A 17,772-nucleotide genomic window follows, 5' to 3' on the forward strand; every position below is an offset into this window, starting at 1 on the left:
ATTTCTTCAAGATGTTACCTGTAGTCCCTTTAATGACATTTAGCAAAACATTAAGATGAGAAAACAGCAGCCTAAAAGCAGGGAGAGTGAGAGCTTAGGGAAAAAGCCATTATGATCCAGTGCAGGGACAGGGGAGAACCTGTTTCTTTATTACTAAAAGGCCACAATTTTTATGGAGGGGAGTGCAGAGAAATGCAAGTATTCATACAGTCACACTGCATTCTGCTTCAAAATACTTGAGGAACAGGAAACTTAGCACTTCCATTAGACTAATGTCAAGAACACAGTATCCAGAAGTTTTGCCACATGCTGCTACTGGGGTTTCTTTGTTCATTTCCCCCCCCAACCCCCCAAACAGCTTGGCCAATTAAAAACTTGACACTCAGCTCTTCTTTTCCATAAAACCCTTGTATTCCACAACTGTCCTCAAGCCTTCTGCATACTTCATTTCTATTGCTTTAAGTTAGAGCTGAGGGAAGTCCCCCGAACTGTTTCTAACAAACCAACGGATCCAAGCTGCCCCAGACGTAGGTTCAGGTTCACAGGCTGTTATATGCACACAAAAGGAGCTGGGTGCCAAGGCAAGTGATGTATTTCCAACTAGTCTCAGATACATTTGCATGTTTTATTCCTTCAGTCACTAGGCCCCATTTTTCATGGCTTGGCCAATTAAAGTGAAAAAATACATCTTTATGAATCATGTTCCTTGCACATAGTTCCAAAAGCATTCAAAAGGTACAAGTGTTTGAACTTAAGAGTCAGTGTTTTAGAAAACAGGACATCTCTCTTCATTTGTGATTACATCAATCTACCTTTGAGTTCAAGACAATAGTTTCAGCAACAATGGAATTGCTCACAAGATATGCTATGGAACATTTCAACCTATGAGTTGCTATTTGAGAAGGCTATGGGTGTTTATTTGCTTTTTAAGTTAACTGAGTATATTTACTTAAATTGTTATTCTTCCTCTAGCTGGGACAATATTCTACTGAGACAGTATCACCAAATAATTCCATTAAAAAACCCATGAGAACACAAAGTTTAGGACTTTTACCAAACAGTAGGAAGCCTGTCAGCTGTGCATACTTAAACTACTTGAATGTAGTCCTTTAGCAGTCAGTTGCTAGAGATGATGAAAACCCAATGCAGGAGTAATTAACTAGTCCTCAGAGTACCAAATAACCCAATATTGAAGGCTTTGTATTACTAAAGAAATTCTCCAAAAGAGGAAATTTAAGATTTTTTTTTCTCATAATGCAGAAGAGCCTTAAGTTTCAATAACTTCACCAACTCCCAGAGTATGCTACCCACACAAATTCAAAACTACAAGAGGATCATCAGGCTTAGTACTTCTGGCTATCTTATCTTCACAGATGTCTTCTTTTTCCCCACACACTTTGCAAAAGGCTTTACAGGAGTCAGCTTTTAAAAAGCATGCTCTGTTGAGCTGGAGATAGTGAATCTGAACACCAAAATATGACACTCCTTTTTAGGCAAAGCTTCCTGCTGAATTGAGTGTGATTGGTCAGCAAAACCTTAATGAAATACCAAAAAAAATCTTGGAACACATAATTGATGAGAATATTATAAACTGATATGGACATATGAGACTGAAATAATTGTGCATTTATGAGGTTAGCTATATTAACTTGAGGTGCAAAACTTAGCATTCATGCTTAATATGTGATTTAATGGTGAACATTAACTTTTTTTACATCTTACAATCAGCCCGGTTAAATCCAAATAGATCCTACTGTACACAGGCATGCTTTTAATCCATTCCCAAACTGACAGTACATGTGAAGAAAGGCTTATCTGGTGATACTACGGACACATCCTAGATGAATTCCTCTCACGGCAATGGTGCAGGCGAGGTGTGGAAAAACAGTCAGGTGGGAAATAGCCTTAACATCAGCAGAAAATTCTGCCATGTTGTTTCAAACGTGGGATGAAGGTTTGTGTTACTGATGCAGAAAGCTCCCTACAACAGAAACCCTGGCGGCTGAGGAGTCAAAGTTGCCCAAGAAAGGCTGACACATCCCCATTGTACAAAACATCCAAACTGTTCATCTGCAGTGGTTACAGGGCAGAGTCTTTAGCTGTTCAACTCCTGCTTCCCTGCCCCAGTCTTTTCCTAGTAAATTCTCTGAGGAAAAAAATGCAGCTACATCTCCATACAGAACCTCTTCCTTCTGGCAATAAACACAATATATGCAATCACAGAAAAAAAGATGTTTTAACTGCAGCAAAACATTACAGAACATCAACTCATTTTTCTAGCCAATCACAAGCAACTGAATTAATATATAAACAAAACCAAAACTTTTTCTTTTTGTGACAGTAACTAATTCTGTTAGTTACACAGAAAAGCAGCTCATCATCTAATAATCACCATATAGTAGTTTCAGCAACAGAAACTGCCAAAGAAGCATACATGAGGAAGTCTAGCTCCTTTGGAACAAGGTGTCATACCTGGAGAGCCTGGGCAAGTTTTGGCTGGACTGCTACCCTTGCCCCCTCTATATTTGTTTCAAAGAGCCCACTTCAAGTTGCATTGAAGGAAATTATCAACAAGTAGCATGGTACAAACAAACCAGAACAATGACTTAATGGCACAGGATCAGCAGGAGCAGAGGTCTGAAAACACAGCACATGGAAGCGGACTTGTGGATGCAGTATGAGAATGCATACAGTGCTGGGCTGGGAACTTGTTCCACTGTTGTGTTCAGAGATCATAGTAACTATGATCTTATCTGGATTTAGATATTTCAGAAAGAACACACTTCAACTAAACTGAAGTAAAAACCACAAACATCTGAAGGTCCTGTTGATGCAATATGTGCCTAGAACTTTGGCTGATACAGAGAAACACGTCCACTAAGGCACCCCGAGGCAATCTGACAGTGTGTTGGAGAAAATTTGGTTGTCAGTACCACATCATTGTGAGAGTAGAGGGAACGGATTTCTTTCAGGGGACTGGCTTCTTTGGGCAAACAGTCAACAAGCTCGCTGCAGTGTGCATCAAACCCCAACAAACGGATCCCAAAGCCATGCGGGGATGAAATCATCCGACCATCAGGACTGAAACAAAGTTCTTTGATGTAACCCCGGCCCACATTAGCTTCTTCAATGCAATGAGTCAATCTCAGGGAACAACGAGGCGAGACAGGGCGCACAGGGGCTCCTTCCTGGAATTCATAGACACAAGTCCACTAAAGGGAGAGGCAGAGAAAGGAACATTGAAAGAAAATTAAAGCACTGCAAAGACAAATGCTATTGCTTATCTACTCTTTGATAAGCACGTACTACAAAACACTGAAAACAGGCCGGTTCCTTGGCATCTCCTCCGCTTTGAACTATCTAAGCAGAACAGCTGTCTATTATCAAAGCCGCTTTTTTAATTAAATGAATGCTAGATATAATCTTTTAAATCTAGTTTTTATCTGGAAAGAGCAAAGGCTAATCCTTTGGCCAGACATCTGCTCTAATTTAGTAACCATTTTAATGAAATCTACAATAAAGCAGAACTCGGCCTACTATAATTTACAATTGACCATTGGCATTTTGTGCCCTTAACTTCAAAAGGAAAGAAATCTTCAAACAAGAGGGAAATGGATTTTTGAAGGAATGTTATGAACAGCTCTATAGCCAGCTTGTTTCTTGTGAGACCGCCAAGGATTTTATATGTAATCTAATTATCTAATCTCAAACCAAATGCAAAAACAGCTCTATGAAAAAGTTTGTATCATGCTGAAAGATTCAATTTCAGCCACAAGGCAAAAGAAGTGTTCTTAGTTCTGTTCCATGTATTCTGAAATAAACACAAAGGGAACAATACTAATGAATATTAATAGAAGAGAGTAAGGCAGACACTAGGACTATGGGAAATTATAACTAGGTCAATGTCAGTATCAACTAACCCAATATAATACTTGCACTTTCAAAAAATTCTGTGTTGTATAGTGGTTTCATTGTAAGTTTACAGAACCAGCATTAAAATTTATAACAGATCTGCTAAGCTTCCATTCAGTCCTCTACACATCTGTAAGAGGCTACCATTACAAAGAGTAGCTTTCTTAAAAAAAAAAAAACCAAACACAAACAAATAAATAAAAACCAAAAAGCCACAAACACCCAAAAAACCCAAAACCAAACCAACACCAATTTACATCAGCTATCAAACTAAACTGGTCAAGTATTCAAAGAATTCTTTGTGGGTTTGGAAAACAAATAAAAAACATCTGCGTCTTCAAAACTGAGTGGTCTGCACAACTGTCACAGCACTAATTTTGAAATAATCTTAGGAAAAAACGGTGTTTGCAAGAGGACGATCTGGTGGAATCCAGAAGGCTCTGGATCTGGAGGCTCTGGCTGGGCTTTAAGTTACAGATGAACTTGAATTAACCTGGAAGTTACTTCAAAAGCAGGCGCTCCCCAACACAGCCTGCAGGCTCTTGCTTTTTCTATACAGTCCATGAAGAAGTTTTTTCATTTTTTCTGAGTGCATTACAGACTGCTTGTTTGTCTTAAAACAGGATCCCAGTGCAATACAGCAGCTGTTTTGTGACACTTCACAAACAGAATCTGGGTAAACAATGCAACACTGACCTTAAAGCCTGCCATTACTTCTTTAAAGCAGTATTTAGGGGAGTGAAATCTGCAAGTTGCAGATGAGCCATAGCTGTTCTTATGACTTTGTACTTTAAGTAAAGGCTTGAAATGGATTCTGCCAGGAATATCACTGATACCCCCTTTATATTTAAGTTGCAGAGTTTTAGGATGAGAGTTGAGACCAAGGCACTTGAACGTTACTTAAATATCACTGGAGTTCATCATATTCAGACCTATGGTGTAGCAGTTTTAAGTAGATGCAAAAATATGCCATGAGTTTTTTTCACAGCAGTGTAGGAGCAGCCTCTGGAAAGCATTCATCAGCACAGCGGGAACACTTCATCCTTGGAGCACCAACGGAGGTAGCAAACATTCCGAAGGCACTTGAGAAATTCAGAGGAGCTTCTCTGCTCAACTTAAACCACATTCACCAGTACACAACTCTAATCCTCTGTCTTTTCTGAGTTCACACCTCCTATATTCTTGCAGGTACATATTTTTAAGTCTTGTATTTGGCAGCACAACTACTGTTTGAAAACTTTTAACAGAGCCGTGAACTGTAAAACATATTCTGTGAAAGAGCCAAGCAACAGGAGTAATGAATGAGGGACACAAAGTCATATGAGGTCATTAGAAAACAAAAAAGAAAAAAGAATTTCATTATCTTGGTGTAAAATCAATGCATTTGTAAGCAGAAATAACTGACTAATATATTCAAATGCAAATTTACCCCAAACCAAGGAAATTTCAATATAGTTGTATGATCGATATATCTTACTCAACATATTCTTTAAAAGATGTATTTGTTTTACCTCCTGGTCATCTGTATTACTTGAGCACCGAAGAAGCGTAGCCCACCCTTTTGGATGTAGCTGTAGTGATGTAATGCAATTGCCTCGATCTCTTTCTCCAGGAACCTCTGGTGTTAAGACCTCCAAACTATTTCTAGGTGAACCACCTAGAAGGGGAAGTCAACTGTAAGTCTCAAAGTCTGCACATTGATCTTCACCTCTCTCATAAGTCTACTGCTGAAACTAGGTCAAACATGTGACACTTGCATCTGACTGCTAGAAAAGACCACACCTTTATGATAGGATAAATCAAAAGAGAGGTTACACGAACAATTGAAGCTAATACCAATGAGCTCGGTCCTGATTTCAAATAGCTTCTTTTTTGAAATTTGCCTTCCAACACCTCTATTAAATCACCTCATATTGTGAACTAAGTCAGAGTTAACTTTCCACACACACACTCTTCATTATCATTAAAACAAAATCTAAAAAGTGGGGTTTTTTTTGTAAGGACTACTGGTTCTCAAACTTGTGTGATGTGCTTTCCAAATTCTTTCCAAAGTCTGCTCAGCTGTACGCAGCTTGCCTCCCTTCTCCCCCTCACCCCTAGAAAGCTTTTCACTGGTAAATCATGCCCTGCAATCCAGATAAGCCTCCTCCTTTCATAAGTATGTTTGAGATTCGCACAACCATGAGTAGTTAAAACTTAACATAATTGCATATGATTCACAAAGTATTTACCAATTTGCCAAAATCACGCTGACTCTCTGAAAGTGTATCCTAGATTCAGAGGAAGCCTGCTAATCACAGCATCATCAGTTTTCACAGCTCTGTAGTTAGGCAGGACTTGGTTTGTAATCAGAACTTCACAAAACACTCTGTCCACATTTAAGACCTGTTGGCATACTCTTTTTCCATGCTATTGACTCTTCATGGAGAAACTGCAGATACATATACCCATCATTAAGAAAAACAAAAGCAAAACGTAGCTATGTTCTGCTCTGGCTTTTTCTTTTTTCCCCTAAAGGTCAATCACACCACCTTCGTTCAAGGAAAAAGCACAAGGAAAAGGTGGCACCTCTACATAACAACAATGATGTACTAATATAAAATAAAGATCTTGTTGCTGTTATCAGATTTCTTGGAGAAAAACTGATTAGATCCCCAGACTTTGCTGCGTGCAATGATATTTTATTGGTTTAATGGAAGTCATAACAACACTATTCTTTTAAAACTCACAAAGACAAAAACACAGTTTTTCACTATTATACTCTAGCCTCTTCTGGATACAATGAGTCAAAGTCCATGATTTTTTATTTTTTAAAATCTTTTCCTACCTTCTCGCTGGGAGGACCGTGACATATGTTTCTCAGACAGTGGGCCTGAATCATTCTGGTGACACGGTGAACCGACAGCTCGAGGACCAGACGAACCTGATGACGTTATGTCTGCAAACGGCATCAGCCATGTGAATGTAACAGCTAAGCACAGCCCACTTAATACGCATGTCCCTCACAACCCTCCTTAGAAATGTTAAATAAAGGGTAAGGCATCTTGTTAAGAAAACACTTTTCAAAGCTCAGTTTATAGTTTAGAAGTACCATTCTCTTTGTGCCTCATACAAGTAAACTGCCAGCGCAACAAATTCGACTGGGAATAAGAGGTGAGCTGCAGTTCTTTCTTCTTATGCACCTGTCACTACTAGAAGTTGGGGTATGAATTTTTCCCCAGGCCACTCCCTTTGTATGCTGACACCCCAAATGGCAGAATTTGTCAGTATTTTGGTCTGTTACTGCCACAAAGCAGGAGGAAGCAAGCAGTGAAATTTCAGAGCGTGCAATTCTTCTAGGTCTGCTGTTGAGAGCGACCACACCACTACACATCAGTCATTAGTAGTTGCTGGAGCTCACACACAGTTGGCCCACTCGACAGGGGTTAAGTTTCTTTTATCACAGGACCAAGGACAGTAGATAAATAAAGCTAGAGACTGCCAGCTCAAGGTGCCAAAATTCCACAGGCTCTATCTATATCCTGTAGTGCTAAAGTCTTGATGCCAAAAATCACCCTAGACACTTTACCTGAGCCAGAACATACCACTCAACAGTACAGATGTGTGGGAACCCTGAACAACAGAGCAGCTACTGTGCTGAGGAGTTCATCTGCAGAATCCGTCCTACTCCACCTTTGCCTTCTTTTGCTAGCTAAGAGTATCCCATGAAACACCTCTAACACAGAAGCTGCCACAAACTTTTCCACAAGCATTCACCTGAACTTGATGTAGTCCTCCTAGCTCTTAAAATTGGGTAGCTGCCAACCTCTAAAGATTTGTTTAGGTCAAGGTCATGCAAAATCAGAAGATATCCAGAGGAGGTCGAGATCAACATTTTGGAACAGTCTGGTGTCAGCCTCATTCGCATAAGAAAACGGGTATGAAAAAACTTCTTGTGAGGACATCCCTCTTCTGTGCACCTGAACAGCAAAAAAAGCAGAAGAAATGGCTGCACTTAGCTTCAACTCAAGCCCCTAATAATGTCCAGAAGGGTCCAAGATGTGCTAAGCATCCTTGTTCATCCTAAAACTTTTTTTTGAGCACTGTCTTTATCCTACTTAAATTAGATTTTAATGAAATGGCAGAAGTCACATTTTCATCCTACCACAACAACAAAGACAGAACTTTTTCAAAAAGTAAGAACTACATTTTGGCATGTCAGCAAGAAAAGTTCTCCTTTTAGCTACTGGACTATTACCATATAAAGGTGATGCAAGTTCTTGATAGGGGCTACAAACTTATCACAGTATTTAAGAATGCATTATAGCACCATACAAGGAAGCAGGTTTTCCTTTACAGAAGAACCCTATCTTTGTGTGTTCTAGAAACAACAGCACGAACACAGCCACATACCTGTTTGTGTCCCAGATGATCACATTTCCATCAAACCCTGACGTTACTAGTAATCTCGTATTGGTATCATACTCGATGTTCTTAACCCAGCTGGTGTGACCATGTAAAGTGCACACTTTCGTGTTCAGCTTTCTCAAATCCCAAAGTGCTATTGTAGTGTCATCAGAACAAGTCGCAAACAGTCGATTATCTAGGAACCTGAAAAGGGGAGAGAAATACTGTGGCTCCTTAGTGCCTTCTTTAATTTAAATATTCTTAAACAGGAATTTAATCTAACACAGAAATAAACAGAGTGGCCACACAAAAAAAATAACATACAGCAGCATATTTGCCAATAAAACAGTTCCATTAAAAAACAATACTGTTGGGACATGAACCAGTACTACATCTGTAGTAGCAAACTAGTAAACCTGCAGAAGCATAGCAGAAGTTTTTCTGTGGGTGGGGTTTTTCTTTGTTTTGTTTTTTTAATTAATCATGTGATGGTCACACAACCACCAAACCACCAGTGGAACAAATGCTCACACAGAATCCCTGTGGTAACTAAATCAGTTACCCATCTGGGCAATAGGCAGCTTTAAACTTACCAAGTCTTTATAAGACACAAACATCTCAGGACTGGTCAGCTTCTAGACCCCTGGCAAGATATTCCCATTGGCTGGTTTGTCAGACCCTGCAACAGAAGTCTGCTAGCCTAGACTGTTTGTAATTTATGCCTTTCATCTTCCCCATTTTGCCAGAGCCTTTCAGTACTACAGACAGGCAGCACCAGAAGACACAGCAATTCTGTATTCATTTCAGACTACACAAGATCCTATCACCTTGTAATTAATTAAACCCATGCTCTTCTTTTCTTTCTTCATTTCTACCCACATATCCACCCTCGTTCTTCCCCTTCTATTCTGTAAATCTTCCTTTCTTCCCCACCACAGACATAAGCTCCTTGCGTTCAAAGGAGGTTTTTAAAATAAGGTCACCTTTTGTTATTCCTACTGGAACGCCCCTTCTGCTTTTAAACCTTGCTGCTCTGTACAGCACATATCCTGCTAGCTTAGCCAAAACACACAGAGTCCAAGCCTCCTTTATCTAACACCTGAACACCTCCTCCATTGCAAGGCCCGGCGCTGCTCTGTACCACATGCTGTTGCTCAGCATCCAATGTAGACCGAAAGCTCTCACCAGATCTTTACCCCACTGGCACAGGCAGAACATGGCGCTCATTGCAAAACGTGCAATAGGAGTCCATCCATATTGGGAGAAGATGAAAAAGTGGAAAAGAATAGGGGTCATACTAGTTGGATTACTATACTGATCAGGTTAAGTACTTAGCCTGTTCAGGTAGTAATTCTTTACCATGATAATCTCTGGTCTTCAGCCAAAATTCAATGTCTATATCACTCCTGCCTGAGGTAGTAGGAGGCAGCTTGACCACCTTCAAGTGATTACAGAAGGAAAGAAGATCTGTTGTAAAAACACTCCATCAGACAGAAGGGGATAGAAGGGCTGGAATCAGCACTAAAAAGGCATAGCTAGGTAATAAATTGAATAAATTGAGTCTGCAATTTATGCATGCCCTTACTTTTAGAAGGGCAAAGCATACTGTTTTATCTTTGGAATTCATGTCTGATGAAGGTATTTGGAAAAAAAAGCCCTACCTGACATAAAAGGAAAAACAAAATCTACCAAAAAACCCAGAAGTAGTTGCACGTGAATACTAAGGCAAGAACGATCTACACAGAGATGTATGGTAAGTTACCCCTACAAACAGCATTTTATCTTATAAACTTAGAACCGGCTATATCATGTAAAAATAGCAACAAGTCCAATGAAAAATAACCAATTACCATGGGAGGAATCCAACGTTTCAGATTTTCAGGGCAAAAGTAAAACACAGTGTACCTCTTGCCTGTATAAATCCATCATCTGCCTTTATCTTGGATGCTACAGGTGACCCTGCTTCACCCACTACAAACAGGTTTCAGAAGAAATAGACAGTGAGCTACAATTGGTATTGAACAGCTTTCATATAGGGAACAACCAAGTAGACTAGGATTCACTTGAAAAAACACTAACTGAAGGTGCGTATGACTCAGTCATATAAAACTGACTGACATGGAGAAAGTAAATAGAAATTAATTGTTCCTTGTCTTCTTACTTAAGAAAACAAAAAAACTAGAGGGCCTCAAACTAAGCTAGCAACTTTTAAAAACACTATTAAATACTCCTTGAAACACATTTGTGCCATGGAGCTCTGCCATGGGAGAGTTTTATGTAAGCTCAAAACATGACCAAATTCAGGTGGAAAAAAAAGTCTGCTTCAGATGATTACACACAAATCCCCAGCGACTGGGAGACTACAGGAAGAGGACCTCTACATGCTTCCCTGTTCATACACACCTTTGAGGCACCTGCTGTAGGGCACAGCAGTAACGGTATTTGGTTTTGGTGCTTATCACAAGGAATTTCTGTAGTCCTATGGTGCCTGGAGTCCTGCTCATTAAGCAGAAACAATACACCAGGTAGTGCTGTACCAACCATGTGTTACAGAACATACTTAAGTTCCTTGTAACTAAGTCTGTAACAACAAACAAATGGGGACATGCAGGAAAACACAGTAGAAGATGCCAATATCCTACAAAGACAAAATAAAGCTTTAAGAAGCATTTTGAATAAAGCAGAAAATTTACTACATGTTGCTAGGAAGGACCTTAGTCTGATGATTAACAGCAGACCTGAGAGTTACCTGCTTGGAGACAGTACTGGTATTTTTATGTAAATCAAACTACACAGAGAAAAGACATTTAAGGACCAAGAACAGACTTACAAAGCCTCACAGACAGACAAAGTCTAAAGAAAGGAGATCCTTTGAATAAGAGAAGAGAGTGGCAGGAAGTTTCAATGCTGTTCTCAAACAAGGAATGAGATAAATTTTCAAGACCAGCACAGCTGACCGCAACAGAGACAGCCAACCAGTCAATGAGCCTGCAACAGAACACTCTTTGTAAAATGTGAGCCACGCTAACTCACCTGAAACCCTAGCAAGAGCAGCTTGAATGTAAGGATCAGATACTGAATTAGGGATGTGTAAAAATCAAAATAAGTCCAGTTTGCTTTTGCCTTATGAGATCTTAATAATACGGCTTTATTTCTCACCTAGCTTTATCTAAAAACTAAGCATGTTTAAAGGACAACCACTAGCATGCAAGACGTGAAAAGCTGTTACTTCCTTACAGAAAAGGAAACATCTCAACATCTCCTCTTCTATTTTGTGTCAGTTAGCCCCAGCTTGAGTTACAGGGGTGGCTTCTGTGAGAAGCTGCTAGAAGCTTCCTCTATGTCCCAACAGAGCCAAGGCAACCAGCTCTAAGACGGACCCACTGCTGGCCAAGGCCGAGCCCATCAGCAATGGGGGTAGCACCTTCCTGATAACATAGTTAAGAAGGAAAATAAAAAGTTGCTGTGGCACAGAAACCGCAGCCGGACAGAGGAGTGAGAATATGTAAGAGAAACAACCCTTCAGACCCCAAGGTCAGTGAAGAAGGAGGGGAGGAGGTGCGCCAGGAGCCGGAGCAGAGATTCCCCTGCAGCCCATGGGGAAGACCATGGTGAGGCAGGCTGTCCCCCTGCAGCCCAGGGAGGTCCACGGTGGAGCAGATCTCCACCTGCAGCCCAGGGAGGACCCCACGCTGGAGCAGGGGGATGCCCAAAGGACACTGTGACCCCATGGGAAGCCTGCACTGGAGCAGGCTCCTGGCAGGACCTGCAGATCTGTGGAGAGAGGAGCCCAAGCTGGAGCAGGTTTGCTGGCAGGACTTGTGACCCCGTGGGGGACCCACGCTGGAGCAGTCTGTTCCTGAAGGACTGCACGCCATGGAAGGGACCCACGCTGGAGCAGGTTGTGAAGAACTGCAGCCCATGGGAAGGACCCACATTGGCGAAGTTTGTGGGGGACTGTCTCCCATCGGAGGGACCCCACGCTGGAGCAGGGGAAGAGTGTGATGAGTCCTGCCCCTGAGGAGGATGAAGCAGCAGAGACAACATGTGATGAACTGATCATAAGCCCCGTTCCCCATCCCCCTGTGGGGGTTAGGTAGAGAATCTGGGAGTGAAGCTGTGCCCGGGAAGAAGGGAGGGGTGGTGGGAAGGTGTTTTGAGATTTGGTTTTATTTCTCATTACCCTACTCTGGTTGACTGGCAATAAATGAAGTTAATTTTCCCCAAGTCGAGTCTGTTTTGCCGGTGACGGTAATTGGCTGAATGATCTCTCCCTGTCCTTATCTCGACACACAAGCCCTTTGCTATATTTTCTCTCCCCCGTTCAGCTGAGGAAGGGAGTGATAGAGAAGCTTTGGTGTGCACCTGGCATCGAGCCAGGGTCAACTCACCACAGCAACTATGGCAATTACTCTTACAATTCAAAATACCAGCCATATCCATACAAACATTTGAGCTTGCTACAGTCTCGGACTTGCACTTCAAACATAAATCACACACTACTTGTTACACTCTGATTTATCACATTTATTCAGGGCATTCCAAAGGTCAGTTAAAACAGGTGACAATACCTTAACACTCTTCCCCTCCCATAAACTGCAGCTCCTCCATCAACAAAACCACCTGCCAGCATTATATACCACCACTTTCAGATTCCTCCTCTTCCCCTTTCCTGCCTTTCCCCACCACCCAGTACCAAAGAGAAGGAAAATGGCACAAAGCAAAGAGCAGCCTAAATGGCACAAAGCAAAGAGCAGCCTAAATGGCTTCACAAAACCCACTGTCTCCAAGAAAGTGCATAACACAATCTTATCATGCTGTCATAAAAAAAGCATCTATGGTAAGACAAAATATTCCTTCTGACCTACCTGATATTATTTACACAGTCTTCGTGGGCTTCAGAGAGAGTTTTGATGTGCTTTGAAGATATTGGGTCAAAAAGCAGTACTTCAGTCTGTTCACAAGCAACAGTCAACACTGACCTGCAGGGGAGTAGAGCAAAGCAGAAACATTTGTATTCGGTAAAAGAAATACCTGTGCATATCCAGCTAACCTCCATTCCCTATCCTCACAAGAAACACAGCTTCACCATTACTTAGCTTGGCTTTCTGTTCACACTGCATAGAATCTGCAGCAGTGTTTATATTTTTTTATTGCCTTCTAGCAGATGCCTATTCTCAAGCACTAGTACACAAAACACGTTGAAGAAAATAGCATGTTGTTTTATTCTGGAGAAGTTAACTTCTCTAACTTCTTTTTGAGAGACCGTGACTCTTCCCCTGTCTGGCTACTGGCATAATTAATGCACAGCTGGTGCATTTGCTGGACAAACCACATGATCTTTTAATTCACTTTTTTTTTTAACACGCAAGGTGGTTGTTTTATAACAGCTATGCACCTCATAGATTCAATGATGGCATTATTTAAATCACCCAGTTAAGTGTATTTACATCAGTGGGTTTTTTAGAAGTTACTTGAGGGTGATTTGTCCCATCACTGCAGTGCAGTGCATGAACTCAGTGGTTCCTAGCTGGAAAAAAAAGAAGAATCAAGCTCTGGCATGAATCCTGCTGCTTTGTTCATGTCAGGATTATTTGCTTAATGTTGCAGGAGAGAGGGAAAAAAAAGACAACAGTACCCAAGACTAAGTGCAAAGGCATCTACTCTGAAATTGTACTGCAGATTTCCCATATGACTGTGCCCATGTCATGATATCCCTCTGTCCATTCACTGGCAACACTTTTTGAGGGGTTCTGAGACACTGTAGCTTGTTTTTCAGGGTGTGAGATACCAGCTGAAGAGCTCTGTAAAATGCAAGGGTCTGACAGAGGCTGTACTGAGAAAGGAATCGCAGCCTGCACTGCGTGCTGGCAGCCTGCTCACATGTGTGAACCAACCAGCCACAAGCTACCTTTGGATAACCTACACTCTGTCACTGCATTAACACTCATTAAAGAGGACAACATATGGTGACAACCTGCTCCTATCTCCCTTCCTCATCAGCGACAATATTCCCTTAAGATCTTTACAGATATTACCCCAGCTACACCACCACTTCATAACAGGCAGCCAGCGCTGAAGTGCAACCACCAACTTCTTCAGAGTAAAGACATACCATTTCCTCATCTCCTTCCATAACACTGACTTCAATGGCTATTTAGTTTGGCACCAACTCAAAAGCAGCATAAAGATGACATTCAGACAGCGTATTCACTAGCAGAATTTTTAAACCAAATTCTAAAGGATAGTCCCCTTCCCCAATAACCCAACTACTCAAGCAGCTCTGCTGGCTGCCTGCATTTTTCCACATCAGAATAGCGTGAAGCCAGTAAATGCTAAAGGCAGAAATAAGACTGATTCAAAGGTTTATTTAAAATATACAGCCTTTCTGCAACCAAGTCATTTTTTCACTAAAGCCTTACAATATAAAGTTTCAATTTAAAAGTTTTACTTTTTAAAATAGCAAGGAGTCAGGGGATTGGTATTGGACATCACATGCTATTAACTACAAAGAAAAAAGTTCTCTGACAAAAGGTGTTGTTTTCTAAATGCAGTAGTGTTGTTATGGAAGTGATGGTCAAAGGCAGCAACAGCAAGGCACTGGCACCAGGCTAAATTGGGCATTAGCAGAGACTCAGGCTGGTAACATGGCTAATTGTTATCCATGTTTTTTGAGATTAATTTCATAACAGACACTAAACCAGGCTACCATTACTACTCTTGATACCTTGAATAAAGGCAGGAGAAGGAAAATTTTAGTGTATTGCTGTACTAATGAACTTTTGCTTGCTTGAAAACTTCAAAATTTTGGTATGTACTAATTAGATAAGAAAAAACTTCAGCTTTGTCAACGGTATGCATTAAAGGCGCCAACAGACAGGAGGCCTCAGGCCTGATGTGCCTTGGGCCCTGATGATAAACTTTGAGTTCTGCTGAGTTTTTGTAATTAAAACTTGCTAAGGCCAGTTAACTAGGAGAAAGAGATGACCCACACCGCGCATGACCAAAGGGGGGACACTATGTAAATGGTAATATGAATACGTATGACTGGAATAATATAAATTTCTGCTTGTCATAGGTAACGGTGTGCACGATAAGTGGAGCGATCCCCCACGCACCCAGCACTGCAATGAAGAATGCCCACTTTCTAAAACTCCAAAATCGAGTCTTAGAGAGTTTCTTTGACCAGGTTTTTCGGTAACACTCTGACAACACAGAAAAGTCTGGAGCAAGATTTAGTATCTTACTGTATCACCTATTTCACTTGCCAAAACCAGAACAGCAAAGATGACCCTGTGCTTCAGGAACCTTAAACACACCTGGCTGGTGATCTACAAAAGAAATTACTTTCCAGCAACAGTCACCTGAGAATGGTTTTGATAGTTTGTGGCACTTAACTTTGTCCTCTTCAAAAAATGGGAGGAACAAATAAGGAGCTGAAACTTAGTTCTACAGCACAACCACAGCAAAATCATCGTGAGTTCAGGTGTTCATGGAAACCAGAGCTCTGTTCTGATGAAAACTCACTGAAAACAGAAAAGCTGACTAGCTATCAAGGGTAACAAAGATTTCAATCCTGACTATCCAAACTGAAAACACTGTTGCAAACTGAAAACCTAGGTCACAAGGTGTTTCTGCCAAGAAAACTTCATCTACAAGCATACTGTAATACACAAATACGCAGATATCTCTGAAATAAACTCACTCCACTTTAAGCTGGTGTGCCAGGACTTCTTTTATGCTAAACCGAGTCCAACTGCCACTTGCTTTTGTCTACACTGTTATACAAGTATACCGCAGGACACCTCTAAACTCATTTGTCAGTGCAGACCCACAAAACTCATGGAACCCTAAATGAATAAGTAAAAGCACAGCATTTAAAACAGAAACTTAGCTCTCCGAGGACTCTGACACGGATGCTTGTGCTAGTTAAAGAAACGGCTCCACCACCCTGTTCTCAATCTTGTGCCTCACTTCATCGCCTCCCCTTCTCCTGCAGGAAGGCCTGCAAAGGGAGCTGGCAGCACCTCCAGGCAGCGGGAAGCGCACCCCATCCAGGGAAGCCCCCTGTCACCGCTCTCCCTCTCCACCCGTGCTCTTCCGTGCCTCCCACCTGCAACGCGGCTGCTAGCCTGGAACGACACCCCAAGCAGACGGTTTCACACAGCCGGTAGCAGGCGGGAACCTCGGAGGGAACGGTGCAGTCTGGCTGAGGAGCATCCCAGCCCTGTCCCCCCCCGGGTTGAGTCCCGACCCTCCTCCACCTGAGCTGCCCCAGACCTCACCGGGGTGCCCCCCCCCCGCCACCGGGCACACCAGGTCATTAGAAAAGCGTCGTGTCGTGCCCCCCAACCCCAGGCAAAGAGCTGGGGGGGGTTACCAGCCTCACCCCAGCCCCCGGGAGCGCCTGCCGGGGCTCCTGCAGACCCTCGCCCCAGCGCGGCCGAGCCAGGCGCTCCCGCAGCGGGCAGCAACCGGGGACCGGGGGGGGGGGGAGGGGGGGCGGGTTGAGAGCCCTCCCGGCGCAGGCACAGCGGGCTCCCCTCTCCCCCCGCCGGTGCCACCGGTGAGGCGGCATCGCCGGGCGCGGCCGGTAGCAGAGCCCGCGGGGAGAGCGGGGTTGGGGAGGGGGGCGTGGGGGTCACCGGGGATCCGCGGTTGAGGCCCTACCCGTCGGGTGAGTACTCGAGGTTGAAGACGGCGCCGTGCGTGCGGGTACTGAGGTACACGGAGTCGGCGGGTTGGATGGAACCGTACAGCCCGGTCATGGCGCGGAAGGTATCCCGCGCCGGGTCCACGGCGGCGCTGCGGCCCAGGCTGCGCCCGCGCAACCACCCGAACAGGCCTCCCCCCGGCACCGACCGCGGAGACGCGGACAGTAGCTCCAACTCCGGCTCCATACCGGCGGCTAAACCTATCCCCGGGCCGCCGGAGCCTATCCCCTCCGACTGAGAAACCTCCCCGCTCATCGCCCCAGTAGCGCTGCCATCGCCGGGCCGCCCCTCCGTATATCCCCCGCCGCCGGCGGCACCGCGCCTGCGCAGTCACCGCCCGCGCGCGTCACGGCGGGCCGGGCCACGTGACCGCCGCCCCCGCCGCCGCTCCTCGGTCTCGCCGCCGCGGCCGCCGGTACCGAGAGGCAGCGGGTTTTGCGTGTGTGTGTGTGTGTGTAGGGGCGTAGGGAGGCCGGGTAGAGCCGTTCCCTTCGCCCTCTCCGGTGTCCCAGAGGAACGGCAAAGCCCCGGTAAATCGCCAACCGTTGAAGGGTCCGTACGGGACACCTGGCCGTAACGACGCGTATTAGATCTCAGAGCAGCGGAGCCGGTAAAAAAAAAAAAAAAGCGTGGCGGAACGGTTTAGAAGTCCCATCGCGACCCAGGGCGCTTGTTGGCCTGCAAGGACGGTGCCGAGACCAAAGGTCCGATCTCCCCGCTGGGCCACCGGAGTCAAGCGTGTCCCACCAGACTTCCGAAA

General features: G+C 43.5%; 1 protein-coding gene across 1 annotated transcript; it reads right to left on the reverse strand.

Annotated features, from left to right (window-relative positions):
- Nucleotides 1-1,669: 1,669 nt before the first annotated feature.
- DCAF10 (DDB1 and CUL4 associated factor 10) lies at nt 1,670-17,338 on the reverse strand. The gene is made up of 7 exons (XM_069777323.1): nt 16,969-17,338; nt 13,167-13,280; nt 8,305-8,502; nt 7,669-7,871; nt 6,740-6,850; nt 5,424-5,569; nt 1,670-3,212 (listed from the first exon to the last, which is right to left on the reverse strand). The coding sequence occupies exons 1-7, from the start codon at nt 17,265-17,267 to the stop codon at nt 2,844-2,846; spliced, it is 1,440 nt and encodes a 479-aa protein (XP_069633424.1). The 5' UTR covers nt 17,268-17,338; the 3' UTR covers nt 1,670-2,843.
- Between the last annotated feature and the right edge of the window lie 434 nt (nt 17,339-17,772).

The sequence above is a fragment of the Haliaeetus albicilla genome, chromosome Z, assembly GCF_947461875.1.
Source record: "Haliaeetus albicilla chromosome Z, bHalAlb1.1, whole genome shotgun sequence".
NCBI lineage: Eukaryota > Metazoa > Chordata > Aves > Accipitriformes > Accipitridae > Haliaeetus > Haliaeetus albicilla.

What these genes read in the sequence shown, in the direction of transcription:
- DCAF10 (XM_069777323.1), bottom strand. Translation starts at nt 17,267, where the DNA reads ATGAGCGGGGAGGTTTCTCAGTCGGAGGGGATAGGCTCCGGCGGCCCG. An exon ending in ATCATCTGGGACACAAACAG is followed by an intron (nt 7,872 to 8,304) that starts GTATGTGGCTGT and finishes TTTGCTGTTCAG; the next exon opens with GTGCACAGAAGAGGGATGTC. An exon ending in ACGGTCCTCCCAGCGAGAAG is followed by an intron (nt 5,570 to 6,739) that starts GTAGGAAAAGAT and finishes TTCCCCTTCTAG; the next exon opens with GTGGTTCACCTAGAAATAGT.